At 33.0% G+C, this 16,902-nt stretch overlaps 1 protein-coding gene across 13 annotated transcripts in view; it reads left to right on the top strand.

Annotated features, from left to right (window-relative positions):
• LOC144965958 (cilia- and flagella-associated protein 46-like) overlaps positions 1–16,902 on the top strand; it is a 105,789-nt gene that overhangs the window by 57,028 nt on the left and 31,859 nt on the right. For all 13 annotated transcript variants that reach the window (XM_078901871.1, XM_078901872.1, XM_078901869.1 and 10 more), the window contains 19 exons: positions 48–217; positions 955–1,101; positions 1,439–1,588; positions 2,464–2,612; positions 3,152–3,250; positions 3,931–4,087; positions 5,499–5,597; positions 6,045–6,098; positions 6,326–6,433; positions 8,079–8,177; positions 8,474–8,580; positions 9,282–9,372; positions 10,315–10,458; positions 11,071–11,151; positions 11,495–11,712; positions 13,015–13,093; positions 14,108–14,194; positions 15,239–15,502; positions 16,096–16,185. In XM_078901871.1, coding sequence (XP_078757997.1) covers positions 48–217; positions 955–1,101; positions 1,439–1,588; positions 2,464–2,612; positions 3,152–3,250; positions 3,931–4,087; positions 5,499–5,597; positions 6,045–6,098; positions 6,326–6,433; positions 8,079–8,177; positions 8,474–8,580; positions 9,282–9,372; positions 10,315–10,458; positions 11,071–11,151; positions 11,495–11,712; positions 13,015–13,093; positions 14,108–14,194; positions 15,239–15,502; positions 16,096–16,185 — 2,393 coding nt within the window. The remainder of the gene's footprint in view (positions 1–47; positions 218–954; positions 1,102–1,438; positions 1,589–2,463; positions 2,613–3,151; positions 3,251–3,930; positions 4,088–5,498; positions 5,598–6,044; positions 6,099–6,325; positions 6,434–8,078; positions 8,178–8,473; positions 8,581–9,281; positions 9,373–10,314; positions 10,459–11,070; positions 11,152–11,494; positions 11,713–13,014; positions 13,094–14,107; positions 14,195–15,238; positions 15,503–16,095; positions 16,186–16,902) is intronic.

Raw genomic sequence — 16,902 nt, 5'->3', positions numbered from 1 at the left:
AAACATAAATAAACATTTTATATAAAAATTATTCCATGCCATTTCAGGTGTTTACCCAGCCAATCCTCTTCTCACCTTGAATGACTTGAATGACGTCAAACAACTTGACGCTCTTATTCGATCACATATCTTGTTGGCAGAGGTCAACTGGCTGCAGAACGAACGTCATAATGATACTCTATTGATGGCTTACGGATTTTTAATGAGAATGTGGCAGGTAAGATTTTATTCATTTCAGTTAGTTTATTTGAATTTTAGTTCGTTATAATAACAATATGGAGATAAATCAAAATCTGAAAATTACAGGCAAGTCTGTTTAACATGAATAACATGAAAACTGCTACAATATGGAATCATTTAAAATATGCCACAAAAAATCTCAATACCACTGAGTATAACTTTAGGCCAACCAACCCCACCCCCCCCCCCCAAAAAAAAAAAAAACCAAAAAAAAAAACCCAAAAAAACAAAAAACAAAACAAAAACAAAAAACAAAAATCAAACAAACAAACAAAAAAAAAAAACAATAGAAATTAAAAAGAAAAAGAAGTTATGAATTGCAACATTGACAAACATTATTGACTTCAGCAATTATTTAAACTTCAAAGGCCAAATCGATTCAATACTTCTAGATTTGTTTAAATTATTTGACAAATTAGACCACAAAGTTTACTAAAAGACTTTAATATTGAAAGCTAAGTTCTCAGTTTATCTCAGCTGTAATTTTTATTCTTTCCTTACCCAAATTGCATTTATTGTCATTCTTGCCACTTTATTTGTGAATCCTGTGAATCTATGTGCTAATTCATCTTGCAATTTACTGAACAACATTTATGTTCATCGCCATCTTTTAGTGTCCGTTGCTTCTTTATCTCTGCTAATATTCCTTTTCCTGTATAATCACGATTGTGATTTATCCATTAAGTGTTTTTTTCCTTGCTCTCTCTTTTAAAGGTTTTAATCTCTGCATGTGGCAATGGAATCAAGGAGGTTGTTAAAAATGGTGGGACTCTAGTCAAAGAGGATGATGCTAAGGGTGGAAAAGGAGCTGGCGGAGGCAAAGATAAAAAAGATGACAAGGATAAGAAAAAGGAAGAAAAGGTGATAATAATGTTAAATAAATTTTCTACAAAGTACAGACTTATTTTGGCGATAAAAAAATGAAGTCTAATTCGTGTAGTGAGTGTATCGACCTGATGCAGTAAAGCTTAGCAATAAATGTTTTTTTATATACAGTATAGTGATGTTTGCATGCCATTATTTTTAGCAGTCAGTTTGCCATTATTGTATGTACGAAATACTTCATTCATAAATGTCTCAGTTCTCATTGTTAAGAAAATAAAACATATTTTCTAAATCAAAACGATGCAAAGAGAATATCAACATTATGAAATAAAAGATTTTGAAAAATAACACAATTTATTGACTTTTTCCATAGCCTAAACCAAAACGCAAGTGCCCTGTTGATCAAATTCCTTCCGATGTGGAGAATTGGGCTATCTATGATTGGCCTGATGAAGGAGTGGAGGCATTTAAAATGGAAAATTTGAGGAATGTGGCCATAACTCAGGAAAACATTCCCAAGCCTGTAAGTTGCATGAATATTTGTGTTTGTGTAAATTATGCCAGGTGGTTAGAATTGTTTTTGCTTGAGAGGGACAGGTGGGGGGAGGGGGGAGGGAGAGTTAGATTTTTATGGGAAATTAATGAATATTTGTGTTTAGGAAACCAAAATTTTGTTTTCAGAATCAAAAGATAATTATTGTTTAATTGGTGAGGACAAATAATAGTATGCAAATCGAATTAATGTTTACTGGTGCCGCTTAAATGTACATTAAGTATTTTAAAGCCACCAGCTTAATTGCACTGGAGGATTTTCGTGTTTTGTGTTTCATGAAATGGACATGAGCAGTTGCTTTCTTCCTGTTGATTGGGGTGTTTTTATCATAAAACAAACTTTTCACCTGATCAAATTATATTAGATCTAGCTACCTGATCACTGCTGGGTGGAAAAGGGAGTACTAATTTACTGCGGGGTCAAATCAAGTCTGATTGGCCACAAGTCTGGGCTTTTATTTGAGCAACAGAGATCCCTTGTCTTTTGAAAAAATATTAAGAATAGATGAAAATGGAGTATTTTTGGTAAAGAAAAGTATTACTTCAGAGCCGTAATGTCAGTGGAGTCCGTTCATGTCGGTTTCAATAGTCTGAAATGGACAATAGCAATTGCCTTACCCTTTGAATAGGACGCAGGTCTATCGCAAAGTACTTTCGTTCAGATCTTACAGACTCGGTTACCCAATCACTGCTGGGTGGACAGGAAGGTCAGAAGGCAAATCTCGACATCACCTGGGATCGATCCCAGTCCCTTTGTGTTGTGAATCGATTGCTCGAGCAACTGCCTTAATTTTGGTAGGTTAATGAAATATTTTTTTTTAATGATGTCCTTTTGTGTCATGACAGATGCTGACACTTCATTACACAAACAGTATGATTGAACTGCTGAGACAAGCTGGCTACAACTATCTGGCTCTTCCAGTCCTTGCATTCCAAGATCTTTTGTCTAGAACGGTACTACAAAGCAATGCATTGTACAAACTAATCCATCTAAGGTATGCAGTATATGTTCTGCTCTTTATGAATAATATTTATTGGTTGTGCACATATGCATAGAATATTCTTTCTTTCTTTTTTTATTTAACCTTATACATTGGTTTGTATGGCTACAGTTAATTGCCTCTACTTTTCTTTTTCTGCTCATTGGTTGCCAAAAAGGACAAATGTCCAGCAGTCAGAGATCATCAAAGTAAAGTAAATGTCTTCATCTGCAGACAGCACCTTTACATCTTAGTGCAATCTCTTCTCTATCAGAATCATCTTGATTCAGATTTTTTGGGTGATTTTCTTAGCAGCTTCCTCTCCGTCTTCCTTTTCCTTTTAATATTTATCTTCATGAATAAGTACTTCAAAGTGTGTGATTTTTGTTGAAAATCTATTTAAAACAAAGCAAAAATTGTTTTTACTTAGAATTTGAATGACTCTTTACAGAACATCAATATTGATCAATGACTAAGGAATCATAATAATTTTGTTTTACTTATGTTTGTTATTTTTTAATTTAATTGATTAGTTGTTGTTTTTTTTGTGATAGAACATTAGAAGTTTGCCAAGAACTAGATCTGAAGTCAGCTTGTCATCATCATCTTCGTCTGTTGGGTTCTTTACACATCTGTGAAGAGGATCAGGCAATGTGAGTGGTTTACATTATTAATTCAGTATTCTATATCGTGATATTTGCAGGCTGAACCATGTTTTGTCCATTTTAAAAAATTCTCTATTACCGTAGTTGAGTTTCGTGTACTTATGTTTATTTGTGTGTGTATATATATATATATATATATATATATATATATATACATATATATATATATATATATGTGTGTGTGTGTGTGTGTGTGCGTGTGTGTGTGTGCATATGTGTGTTTGTATTTATGTGTGGATTTGTCAATTAATTTTTGTAGGTGTATTTGTTAGTGTGTGTGATAAGATTATATTGAGGAGGACGGAGTAGTCAGATATAATGAATCTTTTAAAACAACTTCCCAACACACTTCGATTTATATCTGCCAGGTTGTCTCACATTACTTGGGATATCGTGTTGTAATACAAATCATTAGTTTAAATCCTTATCTCCGAACACAAACACGGATGTGTAAATTTTAATATGCTTCCTATAACATTTCTATGGTGTTTATGTATATTATCCAATAATATATTTTTAAGAATTATGAAACGTTAGCATGTTGTGGTGTCAGCCATGTTTTGTTTAATAGTGCTTTTAAGAAGATTCTGTTCTTTTTTTTTTACTTTCAGGGAGTATGAAATTGTTACTTTCTGTCATAATTATTTCTTTCATTAAATTCTCCATAGCTCACGCGAAGAAATCGCGCAGTGGAAAGAAAAACAGGTTCAAGTCGCTAGAGAGGAGCAACGTGTAAAAGAAACTCTGGCAAGAATGGTAGCAGGCTCTCCAACAAGACCCAAACCCCTGAACACTCGGTCAACTCGACCTCCTCAGGCAGAGAAGGTTAGTCTGGTTGTTGATTACTTTTGTCAGCTAGAATAAAAACGAAGTAAAAAACCTAGTGCTGATAGGTTAAAAAAACAGAAGTGAAAAGAAATGGAAGAAGATAAGATATTATTGATGGAGCCTGACTAAGTGGATGGCTGGTTGACTGATTAGAGATATGATTTGTTTAAGAGTTACAAACCCGTTACTATATTGGTTGATTGATTGGTAATGGCTTTTTTATTTACATGGTACTTTCAATTTTGAAAGAGTCTATGGAAATGGTCATAATTGTAAATGAAAAAGAAATAAAAAAAGAACCCAACTGTACAGAGAAATGCTGAAAATGGAATTGTCCCTCTGTGAGGCCCAAACCATTAAATGATGTAAAGGTAAAACAGATGGTTGTTGGGGGTGTATTATTGAATTTTCGGCACCAGTAAAGAATCTCAGAGTCTACATCGACTCGGAGCAGTCTATGTCCAAGCAGGTCAACAACATAACCAAATCAATGTATATTGGAATAAGTAGGATAGGTAAAATTTGACACGTCATCTCTCTTGACATCGCCACTCTTCTTGTCAAAGCTTTTGTATTCTCCAAACTTGATTATTGTAAATTCCATTTAAAGTAATATAGTAATTTTGGAAAGAATCAACATGTACAAAAAATGCTGCTCGACTAATTACGAGGAAAAAGAAATATGATTAAGCAATACCTTTATTAATCAGTTTTCATTGGCTGCCTGTCCAAAAAAGAATTATATACAAAGTATGTATTATTGTTTTCAAAACCCTCCAAGGACAAGGACCATTTGAACTCAACATTTTTTTGAAAACTTATACTTACAATCCAAATTCAATTTTTTTCAAGCTTAATGCATCCTATAAAATTGGCAAACAATTATTTTTCTACTCGGCACCTAGGTACTGGAATTCTCTGCCTTGATTATTGTGTGATTTTCCAAATTTTGTAGTTCATATTTGAAAGATGAAGATGAACGCGAAATAACATTATAATATATGTATGTGTTTGTGTGTGTATTTGTGTTTGTGTGTGTGTGTGTGTGTGAGAGAGAGAGAGAGAGAGAGAGAGAGAGAGAGAGAGAGAGAGAGAGAGAGAGAGAGAGAGAGAGAGAGAGAGAGAAAAGAGAGAGAGAGAAGAGAGAGAGAGAGAGAGAGAGAGAGAGAGAGAGAGAGAGAGAGAGAGAGAGAGAGAGAGAGAGAGAGATTATTTAAAGCGCCTTGAATTTGTACAGATGGGGAAAGGCGCTATATAAGTATAATTTATTATTATTATTATTATTTAGCAAGATAACGATTCTTGGAAGTTTACTGAATAAATATGCATATTTAGATATTTAGAGTAAGAATTTGGTTCACATTTTATAGTGTAATTATTCCTTTTGATAATTTGATTTTTGCTAAAGGCTGACGACGGGGAAGTAGAACTGCATATAGGTAAAATACTTGGCAAGGTAAATCTACAAGAAGTTTGGACAGAGACAGCTCAGCTCTTGATAATGAAGGTAACATTTTTATCAAAATATATAATATTACTTACTTTGCTCTAGTTTTTAAAAAAAATTCTTTCCATTTTAATGTTTTATAAAATAGAATCTATTATTTTCTTTTTTTTTTTGTATTGGGGCAGTGTTTATCTCTCTTTCTTTGTAGTTCAAAGAAGAAGAGAAAAATGCTTTGCCAACACATGAAGGTTTTAGATGAAGACTGATGAAAGGTGGATAATGTATCTATTTTAAACGAAACTGTGTACAATTTACATATTGGAGAGAAGTAAATAGTTTTGAATTATGTTATTAGTAAAACGTTCATTCGATACATGAAGTTAGGTTTTTAAAATGTATTTTTAAAAAATTCAAAATACTATTTTAATATAAAAATGTGCAGGTATTTCAGGTGTGTGATACAAGTTATTTCATTCTTTTTCTGTTTTTATTTTCGAATATTTTCAGGGTCATTATCAAAGGGCAAGAGAATTTTTGAATGAAGCAAACATCGCAGCTCAGGTATTTAAATTCATTTTTACAATGTAATTTTATAACCACATTTTTATGTGGCAATGATAAGTAATATTTTGTCAATCCTCAGAAAAGGGAAACAAAAATAAAAGAAAAATGGGTTCCCTTTTCAGACTTATTTGTCAAATTAACCTTTGTAATTCATAATGTTGATTTAAGTTTCAATGAGGACTGCTAAAGCACTAATTTTAATCTTGAATTTTTATTTCTACCAGGCTTTCAATGACAAAACACTGCAATCAAAAATCTTGTTCCTCTTGGGAAAACTGGCTTTTCATGAAGCTCAATATGGACAAGCCATCAACCTTTGTCTTGCTGCCCAGGTACAGAAACAGATAACTCCGAAATCCATAACCTATAGTTGTTTTTTTTTCTTTGATTTAGTGAATGTCAACCTATTTATAAATGAGGATATGGTTGACTTTTGGCAAAGATAATATTAGCATTATAAAGCACACTAAGCATGATGAAATGATAAGGTAAAAATGAAATCAGTGTGCTTGTTGTTATGAAATGTTACTTCGTTGATGAAAGTCTTAATGTCGTACTTTTCTGATATTGTTATGCTGCTCATAATAAAGTTGAGTTGTCTAATAATCCCCAATCCCTGCACCATTTCAGTATATAATATGTGATACATGAGAAGAGCAAAGGTTTTCAATCTCTCATTATCCTATGATTTTAAACAACCCTACATTTCTTTCCCAATTTACAATTCGTCAATACAATTAATATTCAAAATATTGTAATCATTAAATGAGGTCTCTTGTGCATCTCATCAACATAAATTTGATACAGATTCTCCAAATATAAAACGATATTCATTGAATAAATACACAAAAATAAACGAGAAAATTGCTGCTAATTTGATGTCAACTCTATTGTTGTGATGCGTCCTCCCCCTCCCCCTCCTTCTCCACTACCACCACCATCTCTTCCTCCTCCACATCCTCCTACTCCTCCTCCTCCACATCCTCCTACTCCTCCTCCACATCCTCCTACTCCTCCTTCTTCTTCTTCTTCTTCTTCTTCTTCTTCTTCTTCTTCTTCTTCTTCTTCTTCTTCTTCTTCTTCTTCTTCTTCTTCTTCTTCTTCTTCTTCTTCTTCTTCTTCTTCTACTACTACTTCTTCTTCTTCTTCTTCTTCTTCTTCTTCTTCTTCTTCTTCTTCTTCTTCTTCTTCTTCTTCTTCTTCTTCTTCTTCTTCTTCTTCTTCTTCTTCTTCAAATAAATTGACTGACTCAGGATGAGTATTACTTTTGACGCCGACTTTTTTAATAGTCTGTAATACATCTTTAAAGATGTCAATACTGCTCAAAAGCTTCTTATCTGCATGTTTGTTGTTCTATAAGTGAAACTTATAATGGTAACTATAGTAAAGATGACTGCTAGCATTAGATGGAGTAGAATATTACAAATTTGATAATCTATCTGTTAAGTGTGTAAATTGTAAATTTGATTTCATTTGGCTGTTCTATTAGTATTACCTAAAGCTAGCCCTTGTGTTTCTTGTTAAGGTGTGTTTTGTGAATGTAACTCTTTTACCGTCAATAAATAGTAATTTTAAAAAGTTCTTCCATTTGATGAAATGGAATTATCTTTTCACGCCTCTAATTGCATATTTTTCCTAATTAGCCTTGGTGGCTATATACCGTTTTGATGCATGGTTATTAGTTTTTAACTGAAGGTCCTTATTGGCAAAACCTGGTTTATATTTGCTCTGCATTTTTTATGATTATAATATGAACATCGAATTTATCCCTATGCCTTAAGATACTGCATTTCAATTTGTGCATTTGATGTTATTGGGTTAATGTGAAATATACATTGAAAACTGTCATTTCATATTTTTCTAGCTTTTGTAGGATATCACCAAACTATGTAAACATTTTTAACTACATGTAGAGGCATCCTCAACATTAAATCTCATCATGCGTTTTTGTTTTTAAACTCCCAATTGACTTTTCAGGATCTTCAAGAGGCAGATGACAAGTTTTGGTATGATACTATTGTCCTGTTGGCTGATGCAACAATCAAAGAGAAGTACGACATAAAAAGCGTGAGAAAGGTATGTGGCGAAGCATCACAACTTTAAAAAAAATCATTGCCTATTTAGTTGAAGTCTAACCACAATATCAGCTTTATTTTTTCTGACTCATGTGATATGGTATGAAGTTTGAGAAAGTTTTCAGATTTTGAAATGTCGACAATTACAGATAAACATAAATTGTATACAACATAAAACCATTTTCAATTAAATAAAACAATATGTACATTACATTTATGATATAGATGTAAAATATGTAGTCTGGTAATAAAATACAAGTGTTACTTTTAACTTTTACCTACTATCTCCTTTTTTAGACAAAGAGGTTGCTTGTTCACGCCATCAATGAATTCAGGAAACTGGGAGACAACAATCCAAACAGAAGAAATCCTTCACGGCTGTATTGTGCTCGCCTTGAAATGAAGTAAGTGTTTTTTTTTGGTTTTTTAAAATTATATGTCAGAAAATTAAATTCGCAGCATTAGGCGTGCATAGTAAACGGCTTGTTTCTATTCATTGTCTCCTCTCTACTTATTGTTGTGTTTGAAGGTCAATTGCATTCAGTCTCTAGACATCAAAAAGGCCATATGCTTGCTTTTCCTCAAGAGTATAAAGTGATTTTACAAAACTAATGTGTGTAATTTTATTATTCAACTGAGTTGCATAAAACAGTAACATTCGTCACCTACGTAGCTATGGCTGCGTGGCACAGAAGTATAGTTTGTGCTTGTTACCCAAAAGGCATTGAGTTCTACTCTTCACTGCACTGCGTGACCTTGAGCAAGTCACTTCCCTCTAGCTCATTTTGCGGTGCTGCATGGCAGCTGACGTCTGGGTTATTCCAGTCTTCCCTTGGCTTAGACCCTAAAGACGAATTTCCCCTTGGCGGTGAATAAAGGGAATTTATTTTATTTTTTATTTATCTATTCTACATGGATTCAGAGTGTGAGAGACTATGAAATCTTTATCTATGTGACTGTTTTTTTAATGTAAAGTTGCAGTGTTGCCTTTGTTAATAAAACCTCCAGGTCCAGATCCAGTGAGTATTATTCAATAGCCGCCATCTTACAAACCATCAATGAAAAGAGAAAAGTAAATATTCTTGAAATTTGCTTTATTTTACAGACTCGTCCAAGTCCACTTGCAAAGTATCTTGAACAGTCGTAAGGACGTAAATGATCCTCAAGTGTTGAGAGCACTCCTTGAAGGGTCTGAGGTGGGTGGGAATGCTAATGCTAAATACTTATGATGTTTTAGTCTTATACCATAACATCTGGGTGGGGTTCCTACCTCCCATTGCGGGCAGGGAGGTAATTGCTGTGTCTTCTATCCCTTCTTATCTGTTTTCCAATTGCTTTCTGTCTTTGTCTTGGAATGAGATTGCTTGGTTTTGTCCTGACCTTGGTCGGAGTCCTTGGCTGAGAGGAAAACAGTCGAATATATAGTTATAGTTTTGGGAGATGATAGTTTTTTCCTTGTAAATCATCTCTCTGTTATGTACTGTTACTCTTTTCATTTTTAACATATGATTTGTAAACATTTGAGTGTGTTCCTCTTAGTGGGATCTGTGCTTGTGTCTGGATGAGACTTTTAGGTGATCTCAAACTAAGTGCTTTGATAGTGTGCTCTTGGAATGGACATCTGTTTCCTATTTGAACCAATTCCCCTTTATCTTACCTTTTCTTATGTGCTTTAATTGTAATTCTAGAACTTATTACTATGCCGTTTTCTTCCTTTTTACTGGTGCTGATATGACCTTTTGTGTTGCGAGCGCCGTTAAACCCTTAAAAACAAACAACAAAACATACCATAACATACTATACTGATTGTGATTATCTTACTTTAATGCTTGTCATGAGAAAAGATAAAAACTTGATTATGTTATGTAATTCTAACTTGTTTATTTCATTCCAAAATACTTTGGACTTCAAAGTCAATGAGCTCAGATTCAACAATATCTCTGATTTTGCAAAGAAAACAAATATCCAATTTAAAAAATACTAACATTACCAATGTAATCTCTAATATTTTTTAAAGATCCCAGATATAATTACAACTGATCCACAGTCCCACCGAACTCGTTATATTTAAAGTTCACTGTATTGATTAAAATTTTTTCGCTTTATTGACATGTAGCCCAAATAATTTCAAATTCCAGAGATATGAATCAATTGAAGAGCAGCTAATTTCACTCAGATCTTGGCGTGAGTCAATCCCTGTCTTCCTTGAACATGCTAGACTCCTGAAGCTGTTAGCTCAAGAAGCTCTCGAGGATGAACTGAAGAAGCTGCATTACCTACAGGTTTTTATTCATTGAATGATTGGATTTTTAATGACTATTATGTAGGAGACCTTTATCATTCAACATACATGACACTTGTTGGCATGGTTCTAGTGAATTGAATCCGATAAACTTAAAAAATATGTTGTTTGATTTGTAATATGACACAATGTTATACAATCTAACATGTTGGATTTTTAAAATTAAACCGATAGAGTTGTTTAGACCATAAAATCAGAGTTTATTTTATTGTCACCTTGAATAGGACATTGTCACCGTGGTTCGTTACCCTTATGATAAGATACTGGTCTATTCCAGAGTAGTTTTCACTAGATCTAACTTAGACCCAGCAACTGAATGACTTATGGATGGACAGCGGTGTAAAAAAAAAGTCCTGTTCTTAGGCCATTTGAACAAGATCCAATTGTCAAGTGTTCTAAGAAGTGAATTATTTAGACCCCAATTTACTCATTTTGGGGGATATGATTTTAGATTAATTTTGGCAAGAATGCATCTAAAATAAAAATTCATAGGTAGCTAAAATTGTAATTGAAATAAAAGTATGTATTCACGAATTATAACCTGTTCTAAAATAGGAGAGTCATTTGAAGTTTTTTTTTCTTTGTATTGCAGTGTCTGGCTGTGTTGAGGCAGGCGTATGGTATTGCTGAAAGAGTTTATAAGGACTGCTACACATTGTTTTCTTTAGCAGAGGTAAACATTGAGGAAATGGTTGTGACTGCTTGTTATACTTTGATGCTCATGTCTATTTCATAGATGTTATTGTTGCTGTTGGTGTTTGTTGTTGTTTATCACTGATGATGATGATGATGATGATTCTGATGATGATGATGATGATGATGATGATGATGATGATGATGATGATGATGATGATGATGATGATGATGATGATGATGATGGGGTTTATGGTGCTGCTGCTGCTGCTGATGATGATGATGGTGGATGATGGTGATGATATTAATGCTAATGTTACAATGATTTACAAAGTTTGTGTTAAGATATTTTTATCGAGCACTTTTTTTGTCTTAATCATCAGATGAAGGCAATGAGTACACCAGTAGAAAGAGAGCTGACCAATGTGAAGATTGAGATGGGAGAAATTCTCACTGACATTTTGATTATGTTTGACAAGGAAAAGAGGGTCCATCAAATGAAGGAAGAGCGAAAACTCTCCATCACTCGGCTGGTGGAGGATTTTATAAAGGAACCACCAGTGTTTGAAGACAAAGAAAAACAATGGCAGGATCTTGGCAGGTAAAAAAATTAATTTGAAGACTCAATTTAATCTTACAAGGTTGCCAATTTTCCGTAATTTACGGAATTTAGTATGTTAAAAAACCTCTCTTGTTGCCCTGGTGAGCAGAGATAAAGTAAGTCCGCTATGTCTTTTTTTTTTACTGGAGTTAAGTGTTCAGATAAGGTCAATCGAGGTGTTCTCGTAAAAGTTCAGTATTTTTTTCTCTCTTGAATTGGCAACCCTGATCCTACCTTTGTGTATCAATAAGTGCATGTAAGTAGACTCAAAGCCCTCCTTTCAACAATAAAAATAATGTATCCGAAGAAGCTTATGCTTTGTCTTTTGTCTGGTACTCTCTTTTTTGTTTATTTATTTTTATTTCGCTGTTATTGCTTCAAAATTTTAGTGCTCACTTTTATATATAGAGGCTGACGAATACCTGGCTTTTAACAGCATTGTCTCTGTCCCAAAATATTGTAATATTGCCCAACAGGCGTTATGTCACGTCCTACATGTTAAGCGCTGCTATTGGCCAGGGACCCCTTGTAAAGTGCTTTGAGCCAGTTAAAAAGTATTGCGCTATAGAAAAGTAGGGTCAAGAATTCTAAATGACAAGTTAGGTCTTAGATTTGTTCTTAATAAAAGTATTTATTTTAGACATAAAGGCCATCCTGATAGCTCAGTGTCAGAGAACTCGCTTTGAATACAATATCAATATGGGTGAATTTGAATTTTTTAATGACCCCCTTGTCAGCCTAGCAGTGATTGGGTAGCGAGGTCTTTAAGATATGACCAAGGGTACTTAGTATAGAATATCAGGGTAATAAGAATTCGCTGTTGCCTGTTTGACGCTACAGAACCACCTTTAAACTCTGACCCCACAGGCCTTATTGTGACTCTGCTGTGATATAAATATTTTTTTTTTTTAATGTTTTTTAAAATTATTATTTTTTTATTTTATTTTATTTATTTATTTTTTTTTTTTAATTTTCAAATTTTTAATTAATTAATTAATTAATTGATTTTATTTTTTATTTATTTTTTTCTTTTTTTTTCTTTTCTCCAATTGTTGTTGTTTTATCATTCCCTTCTGCTATTTCAAATTTCATCATCATTATCATCATCATCATCATCATCATCATCATCATCATCATCATCATATCATCATCATCATCATCATCATCATCATCATCATCATCATCATCATCATCATCATCATCATCATCATCATTTTATTTTGCAATCAATAAAATAATTTTTCTTATATTTTTCCTTCTGAATCATATTTCTCTGGGAAAAAAATCCCCCACAAAAATCAGGACATCCGGAGACGAAGCTGCTATTATGTTCCTCGGAGCTCATAGCATGTGTAGCAGAATTCCAAGACTGAAAGCCAAGGTATGACATGATGGACACCCATGAATTTTTATTTACACGTTATGAGGAATTAAGATAAACCTTTGGCATGTGAAATTCAGAAAATGAGTGGTCCAGGCATTTATATTGATAATAACAAGAAATGAAGTGAGCTTCCCTGAGGATGCCGTATTTATCAGCTTCTGGGTTCTTTTGTCTTCTCGCATTTCTCTACTCTTCATTTCTTGTCTTGAATTTGCAAAACCATTATTGATGTAAAGAAAAAGGATATTACTCATGATTGGTATTGTTATGTAAAAAATGTATAAATATTTTTGGGAAACTTGTAAATTAATATAATAATAAATAAATATAATAATAATAATAATAATAATAATAATAATAATAATAATAATAATAATAATGATAATGATAATAATAATAATAATGGTAATAATAATAATGAAAATAATAATAATAACACTAATAATAATGATATAATGAATGTGATGAAATATTGCTTTATATCAAATACTTTTTCTTCTGACAAGCCATGAGAAATCAATGTGAAGTATCCGTTAATCACAAACTAACTGGAAGCAAAAATTCCAGCAAAATGATAAAGAATGTTAGATTTTGTTTTTTGATTCCATTTTGGCTACAAGTTTTAAACTTGCAGTACACCTTTGACCTTGTATAAGGTTTTGAATGATGTGGTCATAAAATTTAGAGAGTCATTGCAAATTTTTAGTAGTTCTTAATCATTTTTAAAATAAAAATTACTTTCTCTTGAAATTTCAATTACTTATAAAATTGACAATCGTATCACGGGACTTGATCTTGGAACTTGACCCATTCTAAAAATTGTCCTCAGCACAAGTTAAGATATTTTAGAAAACTGGTGTTTCCAAAGGACTATTGATTAAATATGACATTTCGATATTTTATAGAAGCGTATTGATAGGCCTTTGATGATGGAATAACTACTTCTGAAATGTTATTAGGGATAAAATGTTTGAGCTTATTGAAAATCTTCCATGATATTATGCATTTCAGAGTCTTGTTGGACTGGGTCGCCTTTTGAGGATTATGTCAGAACAAGCAGGTCCTGATGCCCCGGCCCAGTGGATGGTTCACGATATGGTAATATATGTGTTCTTAGACGTTTTTCAGTCTCCCTTTATTTTTATTGGAATAGGCGGGAGGTGTTAAGACTTGATACAATCGCCAAGTTTTATAAACCATCATATTCATCTTCTTCTTCTTCTTCTTCTTTTTTTTTCTTCTTCTTCTTCTTCTTCTTCTTCTTCTTCTTCTTCTTCTTCTTCTTCTTCTTCTTCTTCTTTTTCTTCTCCTTTTTCTTCTTCTTCTTCTTCTTCTTCTTCTTCTTCTTCTTCTTCTTCTTCTTCTTCTTCTTCTTCTTCTTCTTCTTCTTCTTCTTCTTCTTCTTCTTCTTCTTCTTCTTCTTCTTCTTCTTTCTCCTCATAGTGTCTTTATAGCTGAAGGTCAACAAGATGCAGGAACGCTGTATGGTCTTTCCAAGCTCGTGTTGAGAGACCCATAGAGCTTCGACTTAAGAGTAGTCATCTCCAGCCAAATGGTCGCCCTTTGCTCATTGTACTTGTACTGTCCTGCAAAACATGTGTGCCATCCTGCTTCCCCTCTACACATTCACAAATGTCTGTTTCAACCTTCATAATATATTTATATTGCTGATGATTGCATTTTTATTTATTATCATTCAATGATTAATCTATCACCTTCATAAATAATGTCATCACCATTTTTGTCAATGTCATTGGCGTTATCATTGTCATCACTTTGCCTGGTTGTTTTTTTTTCTCCTATTCGATAAAAAAATATTTATAAAAAATAAAAGTACCTAATGACTTTAGTTGAATTAATATTAAGTTTTGTTCATATTATCATCATCATCATCATCCAAATCAAATGTTTTTCAGTGGTATAAATTCCGTTAGTTATGTGTTTTTCAGGTTTTCCTTTTTTTTTAAACATTAGCCAACTATTACAATAACAGTAATCTCCACCATTGGTATCACAGATACCATAATTATACTCAACGCTCTTTTTACTATTGTTGTATTCCATATTGTTTTAGTAATCACAACCATTTTTTAACATTTGATTGACAAATAAAGGATTGAAATCTCCTTGTTTTATCATTAGGAAGTTTTAAGAATGCAACTGGCAGCTGAAGAAGCTGAGGCTGAGGCAGCTAGGGCTGAAGCTGCAGCTCAAGAGGCGGCAAAGAAAGCTGAGGAAGCTGGGGAAGAAGAAGGAGAAAATCCTGGTGATCCAGCAGCTGTTGCAGAAGACACAAACAACCAGGCAGAGGCTGCTCCGGAGGCTATGGAGATGGTCACTGAAGAACTGGATGAGAAGGTTTTACGACAGCATGCAAGATACCGAAAGAAGATACTCATGAAAAAGGTAATAAATAATTTAATTTGAAACCAATAGATAGTTTGAAGATGACATCACTCAGGCCTTTGTTATTGTTTTTGCCATCCGCGTTTGTGAGTTGTTCTCACTAAACTGTATTAACCAGACTATAAAAGTTCATGGTTACACAGAGTTTGTGTGTTGGTCCGTTATACTTCCGGATGGCAATGTTGTGAACTCCTTGGCCAAGCGCATTCTATCTATAAATATTGAATTATTTTAGTGATTCTCCACGATTTAACATGCTTACATTATTTATTTATCCTGATGACCAACATACATTTAATATAATAGATAACATGGAGCATTTTCTTGGCACTTTCTCATGCAATTTATTGTTTCAGAAAAGGTATGTAAGAAACAGTGCCTGACAAAGCAGAAAAGAGACCTCGGCTGATTTTTTGGGATGATTTTTCTTCCTTGTATTTTTTCCTGCATTGTTTTGCCACTGTTTCAGCAACCCAATAAAATTGATAAAAAGGAACAGTTTTCTTTAAATGTCCAATAAATTCCAAATAATGGACTTTTAAAAAAGTGAAATAGACTGAAATAACTCCTAAAATCTTTGTTTTTTATTTCAGAATCAACAGGAAGCGTCCAAGTTCTTGTTTATGTGTGCCAGTGAAATACTATCGCAAGCACTAAATTTCTGTCTCCATAATCACTTCACTGTAAGGAACTGGCCAGTGGCAGTATATATATATATATATATTTTTTACCTTTTACTGTGTCACCTCCATAACCCAAATATGATTTGTAATACAAGCTATTAAAGTAGGATTGATAATTATACATCAAATCTGACCAAAAAACCCCCCAAACAAACAAAAGTGCAAAGCTTTAGAAAAAGTGACAATATTTTGACAAGGACAGACCATCTTAAACTGCAAGACGCAATCCAGGAATATATTTCATTCCATTATTGGTCCACATATAATTTAGATAAGTAATTCAATTACTTTAAATTTGGATGTTTTAACAGCATGAAGCCAATTGGTTTTTGAATGATCAATTTTAAACTAGTACATTCCTTTTTCGTAATGATTCAACTAACGATTTTATTTGTAAGTGCATGAAATACGTCTTGTCCATCAGTACATAATAGCATTGTAAATTAGTTTTTAAGAAATTCTTTCATTCCATTATTATTTTTAAAAAATTTTGTTACACTATTTTAATCTCTACCAGATACTCTAAATATGAAAATTATCAAATGAAAGTAAGATAAGATATCTAAATCAAAAATTTTCAAAAACGTAATTTAAAATTTTGTCATTTTCTTTTTAACGTTTGAATTGTCATGAAACCAATTGGAGCCCAGAACTAATCCTTCTTTTATAAAATGGTGCTGTAATAATTCCTTCCTCAATATCTGACATTTCACAAAG

Source organism: Berghia stephanieae, chromosome 2, assembly GCF_034508935.2.
Source record: "Berghia stephanieae isolate SIO BIC M18660-M18661 chromosome 2, UCSD_Bste_1.3, whole genome shotgun sequence".
NCBI lineage: Eukaryota > Metazoa > Mollusca > Gastropoda > Nudibranchia > Aeolidiidae > Berghia > Berghia stephanieae.
This window is presented reverse-complemented; position numbering and strand designations above follow the sequence as displayed.